The sequence below is a fragment of the Prionailurus viverrinus genome, chromosome F1 (genome assembly GCF_022837055.1).
Source record: "Prionailurus viverrinus isolate Anna chromosome F1, UM_Priviv_1.0, whole genome shotgun sequence".
Classification (NCBI taxonomy): Eukaryota; Metazoa; Chordata; class Mammalia; order Carnivora; family Felidae; genus Prionailurus; species Prionailurus viverrinus.
This window is the reverse complement of record NC_062577.1, coordinates 66565666-66571665: the sequence shown is the minus strand read 5'-3', so window position 1 is coordinate 66571665 and position 6000 is coordinate 66565666. Positions and strand designations below refer to the sequence as shown.

The 6000-nt window shown below is 60.2% G+C and overlaps 1 protein-coding gene across 1 annotated transcript in view; it reads left to right on the top strand.

Moving 5' to 3' along the window:
* Window positions 1-2245: 2245 nt before the first annotated feature.
* The window catches only part of IL6R (interleukin 6 receptor), a 42353-nt gene continuing 38598 nt past the window's right edge, over window positions 2246-6000 (top strand). The window contains exon 1 of the mRNA XM_047840340.1: window positions 2246-2397. Coding sequence (XP_047696296.1) covers window positions 2313-2397 — 85 coding nt within the window. The 5' untranslated portion in view covers window positions 2246-2312. The remainder of the gene's footprint in view (window positions 2398-6000) is intronic.

Genomic DNA, 6000 nt, shown 5'->3' with positions numbered 1-6000 from the left:
GCTTCTGAACGGTTACAAAATCCCGACATTCTGTAGATGTTACCAGAAGGGGAGATGTTATAACCCCCTTGTGACGACGGTGCTAGAAATCCCTTCTCTGGCGGTAAACTCAGCTGGCGAGTCAGCAGAAGGCAGAACTCTGCTGCAGGTGGTGCGTAGGGTGAACCAGACCGGGGATGCCGCACCCCCTGATGGTGAAAGTGGACAGGTGTCCCCAGGAAGGCTGAGGGCACCGGGCCCTGTCTGGGGCTTGACTCTAGGGGGTGCCACTGGCCTGGGACACTGAGTTCCGCTGATCAGAGGGACCCTGTATGATACCTCAGCTGGCCACACAGTCAGCCTCCTCCCAGGCTGACAAGAAAGGGAGGGGAAGGTTTCGGGGAAATAAAGGGCACTTTCTGGCAGTTATTGATGTGTTAGGGCCAGAGGCCAGAGGAGGGGTCTGCTTGTCAGCCCAACCCACCCAGCACTTAGGGTCATAGCCTCTATAGGTGACAGAGAACAAAGGGTATTGTTTGAACTCTCCCAGTCAACTTCAGCCCAAGCCTGAGGGGTGGGGGTGGGGCAATGGAAAAGAGAAAACACACCCTCTTTGAGTTAGGGTCTAGGGGTCTTGACTGGCCGGCCCCTTTGGGGAACCATTCTACCCCTTGAGGCCCAAGGGAGGAGGAACAGACGTGAATGAGTACCTTTTGGATTCAAAACAATCCGTGTATTTATTCTGGGAGGTCTCTAATGGAGCCCTGTTGGTGGCAAACTTTAAGAGGTTAGCTTCCAGGTCCAAGGTGAGAGGGGGCTGGCTGGCAGGAAGCGTCTGGTAAAAGTGATCCAGCCCTTAGCTTCCCTGGGGAGACAAAGGGTGACTGACTGCAGGAACACGCCCTGGTTGGGGACAGGGGGCTGGGGGCCCAAAAAAAGGGCATCCCCAGTGCCAGCTCCTACTCTTCCACTGTCCCCAGCCTGCCTATCCTGGAGTGCCTGCGTGTGACGGAGTGTCCTTGTCCTGTGTCCGTGGCTCCCTCCTGGTGAGAGCTGGTCCTGCAGATGGGTGGTTCCCACAGAGAGACCTAGATGCATGGGGTCTGGCAGGTTGCATTTCAGGAGCTCTGTCCCTTCCTGTCAGATTCTATCCACTTGGGAGCTCCTGTCAGCACAGGCCCATTCCAGCTGTCCCATGACCTTGATTTGGGTTAGGACCAGCCTGAAGCCCAAAGCGGAAACGCACATTCTAATTAGCATGTTGTTGCTGGTTGTCCAGAAACTTCTCAGCCTAGACCTTATTTCAGGATTTCCACCCCCACCCACCCCCCTCAAGCTGAGCTCTGAGGCCACCCTGGCAGCTTCAGGCTCCCTGGGGAAAACTGGTGGGGCCTTTCAAGAGCTCTTTGCGGTTGCTCCTGAAAGTCAAGTACCAGTTTCCGTCAGATCAGGAGGGCGGATGTGCAGGTTCTGACATCTCTGATCACCTATGGCCCAGACCTGTCCAGATGTGCAGACATCATCTGGGATCTTCACAATCTCCCTGACCAGGCTAGCCGCTCTTATCTGTGTCTGAGGGATGAGGAAAATGAAAACCCAGAGTGGGAACAGCAGTGGCAGAAACAGTAGGGGGAGGTCTGCCCCGGGCCCGGGGCTGCTGTGCTTGCCTCCAAAGCCCGGACTGCACGCTCGGGGCGGGAGGGGGCAGTAAGAGAATGAAGGGTTCGGTTGCCCAAGCCTCATCCCAGATCCGTCAAATCGGAATCTCTGAGGGTGGTTATGAGCCCCCCCCCCCCCCCCCCGGGGCCGTGAAACGGCATCACCGGCAAGCTCAGTCCCTTCGCCTCGTCCAGGTGCTCCTTTCACGGCAAAGTCCCGGTCCCGGTCTCCTCACCAAAAGTCGAAACCGCGCGCCACAGGGGGCCCTGGGGAGGTTGGGGCGGCGCCCGCGGCCCAGGCGAGGCGCCCGCGGCCCAGGCGAGGCGCTCGCGGCCCAGGTGCGGCGCTCGCGGCCGGAAGCGGCTCCCCGACGGGCGGCGCGCGCGCTCGGCTTTCGCAACAGCGCCCCGGGCCGGCGGGGACGCTCCCGCTCCCGCTCCGCCAGGGCTTTCCTTCGCGGCCGGCACGGTCGGCGGTTGAGTCATGTGCGAGCGGGAAGTCACGCTGCCGCGGAGCCCGGGCCGGGAGAGCGCGGGGAGCCGGGGGACGGCGGCCGCGCTCGGGGCCTGAGCCCGCCCCACCGCGCGCCCCGCCCCGCCCCGCCCCGCCGCCCGGCCGCCCGGCCGCCCGGCCCCGCCGCCCCGGGACCTCGGCGCGTCAGCCGCGGAGGAAGCATGCTGGCCCTGCGCTGCGCGCTGCTCACCGCCCTGCTGGCCGCGCCAGGGGCCGCCCTGACCCCCGGGGGCTGTCCCGCGCCGGGTAAGGTCTTCGCGCGCACCTGGAGGGCGGGGGCGGCCGGCGGGGGGAGGGGGGCGGCACCCCTCTTCCGTGGCCGCCGACTTGGCGTGTGGTCGGGGGGCCGCGTCTCGAACCTCCTTCTCTGCGCCCCCGGGGGCCTTGACGCGGGGTGGGGGGCGGCGCAGGCCCAGGGGGGCGCATTCCCGCGGGGGCGGCCCGGGCACCGGCGCCGCTCTCGGCGTTGGCTTTGGGGGCCGCGTCGCAGGCCCTTCCCCCTCCGCCTCGGCCCCGGGTGCACGCGTGTGTGTGTGTGTGTGTGTGTGTGTGTGTGTGTGTGTGTGTCACAGCCCCGACTGCGAGGGAGCTGGCACCTCCCGCGGCCCCCCGGCCCGGGAATTTAAGAATTTAACCCCGGTGGGGAGGTTGGCCCGGGAGGGGAGTCGGGAGCCTTGGGGCTGGCGCACGCTGGGCTCCCTGGCCAGAGGACAGGAGGGGCGGGGCAGAGGGCAGCGGACACTTTTGCTCCTGTTGACTGTGATCGGCCCCTGGCAGCCAAGCCCGTCCATGGGTTCTGGCCACGCGCCCAGTTGTGTCCGGGCTCTCCGGCCACCGCTTCTCCAGAGACTTCTTTTCGGGTATGGGGGCCTCTTTGAGGAGCGGCTTGCAGGTTTCTGGGAGCAGGTGGGTCCTGTCCTGGGCAGACATCCTCAGCCCAGCCGTCTCTCTGCTGGGAGAGGGGACTCCAGAAGCTATAGGGGGGTGAGCGCTTTGCTTTCTGGACGGAGGTGCCCCTTGTGCTGCACAGAGGAGAATGGAGGGGCCCCCCTTCTCAGCACACACTGGGAGCCCCTGCAGGTGGCAGCCACTGCTGACCGAGGCTTCAGGTACCTTCCACATGTGTTCTGGTTCTCTGCTGGATCTAAAATATACTTGGTTCCTGGGGTTCCCGGGTGGCTCAGTCGGTTAAGCATCTGACTGGGGATCGGGTCATGATCTCACGGTTTGTGAGTTCGAGCCCCTCGTCCAGCTCTGTGCTGACAGCTCGGAGCCTGGAGCCTGCTTTGGACTCTGTGTCTCCTTCTGTCTCCACTCCTCCCCCACTTGTGCTCTCTCTCTCTGTCTCTCAAAAACAACTAAATGTAAATATATATTTACATATATATATACACGTGTATATACATATATGTATGTATATACACGTTACACGTGTACGTGCGTATACATATATATACACGTATATATATACACGCACATATATATGCATATGCATATACACATATATACATATATATATATATATATATATATATATATATATATGATATACTTGGATCCAAAGCGGACACAGGCTCAGAGAGGCTGGGATGGGATGCGGTCAGGCCCTTGGTGGAGGCGGGCCCGAGATTCCCAACAGTAGAGCTAGTCCTCTGCCTGAGCTGAGCTGAGAGCCCTGCCTGCTGGCTGAGGACGGGGGCAGGAGGGGCAAGGGAAGGGAAGTGAGGCCTGGGCTTGTCCGCCGTGGTGCCAGAGGTGTGCCAGGCAGGGTTGAGGCCACACTCTCCCCCCACCCCCGGGAGGGAGCAAGGTTCCCCGGCCTGCCTGCTGTCTGGCTCCTCACACCACACCCCAGGACACCTGCCCCGGGAAGCTTCCTGCCGCGGTTTCTGTGCCCTCTGGCTCCTAAGTGGCCTGGCCGCTGGGCATGGCAAAGGGCCGCCCACTGCAGTCAGTCTCTATCCCCTGGTGCTCCAGAGGGACGGGCCAGGTGGTCTCCAGGCCTGGGCGGCCCACGAAAGGCAGAACTGAGAATTGGGGGAGGAAGTGAAAGCGCAGCTCGGAAGGAAAATGCCGAGAAGTCGAAAATACCCAGCTCTCCTCCCACACCCACACAGCCCGCGAGCTGGAGAGGAGACATAAAGACACCATACAGGAAGCGCACAGCAGATGGCGAGAAGCGCTGGCTTTGGGGAAGTGAGGGGGCAGCAGAGGCTGGAGGGAGCGGAGCTAGAGGGGGAACCCCACTGCTTCTCCCGGCTGCGGCTCTTGTAGCCAGGAGGCGTGCTTCCCCCGCCAGCCAGCGCTGCCCGCGAGCCTGAGCCCGGAGCCCACAGGACCGCTCGGTGAACCTGGGGCCCAGACAGGCGGGGACTCAGGTGTTGGGCGTGGAAGTCCTGGACACGGGTGACTCAGGTTCCTTCCGCCTTCTGCAGAGCGAGCTGGCACACAAAACAAGCACGTACAACTCGAGGTCTCTCAAAAGTCCTTTCTCAACTGCTGAACTCCCCTTTAGGGCGCCTTCTTCCTGCCCCCGGTGTCCCCCCGTTCCCAGCCTCACCCTGAATCAGTATTTCTCAGAAGGGTAGCACTGGGGCTGGTTGCATCAGAATTGGGGTGTGTGTGTGTGTGTGTGTGTGTGTGTGTGAGTGCGCGCACGCGCGTGTGTGCACGTGCGTTGGCCAAGTCCCGTTCCCCACCCTAGATTTATTGAAGAGAAGTATCTGGAAGTGAGGCTCGGGAAGAGTCCTTTCCAACCCATACTGTTTGTGAGTTGTGGGTCTGAGGATGACCCACGGAAGGGTGTGCTTGAGGAGCTGAAGCCAGGCTTCTAGTTGCCAGAAATCTCTCCCCGCTTTCCCTCTGCCCTTGTTTATTCGTCGCAGCAGACGCTGAGTCCGCGTAAAGCCCTGTGGGGCCTGTGTGGGACCAGCTACCCAGACTCCACCCTAAAAGGAGCTTGAAAATGGCCAATTGTAAATCCCAGAGAGAGGCTGAGAAAATCCAGCTGCCTAAAGGCCTTTGGTACCAACTTCCCAAAGACAGATTGTCTGGGGTGGGGGAGGGTGCAGAGAGGAAGCTCCTTGAGGGGCGAGGGGACCCCAGGCAGCAGGTGCAGGTGGGTAAACCAAACCGGGAGCAGCCCGGGGCGGGGAGCTCACTGCTGTAGATAGGCACCCCCTTCCCCTCTCCCCTCCTTCCCCTGTCCTGCAGCCACTTACCAGGTGTGTCTGTTTATATTTACATCAGTGACACTGAAGCTGCCTGGGGGCTCAGTTGGTTGAGCTGAGTATCTGACTTAGGCTCAGGTCATGATCTCGAAGTTCGTGGGTTTGAACCCTGTGTCGGGCTCTGTGCTGACAGCTGGGAGCCTGGAGCCTGCTTCAGATTCTCTGTCTCCCTCTCTCTCTGCCCCTCCCCTGCTCACGCTCTGTCCCTCTCTCTTTCAAAAATAAATAAACATAAAAAAATAAACTAAATTAATTAATTACAATGGAGTCCAGTTAAAAATGTAGTTCCTTGGGGTGCCTGGGTGGCTCAGTCAGTTGAGTGCCCGACTCTTTTTTTTGGTTCTTTTTGTTTCTGTTTTTGCCAACTCTTGATTTTGGCTCAGGTCATGATCCCAGGGTCCTGGGACCAAGCTCCACTCTCTCTCTCCCTGTGCTCCTCTCCCCCGCTCGTGTGTGTGCTTGCTTCCCCTCCCCCCCACCAAAAAAACAAAAACAAAAACAAGATAACACACACAATGTAGTTCCGCTGTTGGACTAGCTACGTGTCAGGTGCTCTGTGGTACCTGTGAGTAGTGGCCGACGTCTTGCACACAGAGCACGTCCATCACGGCAGAAAGTT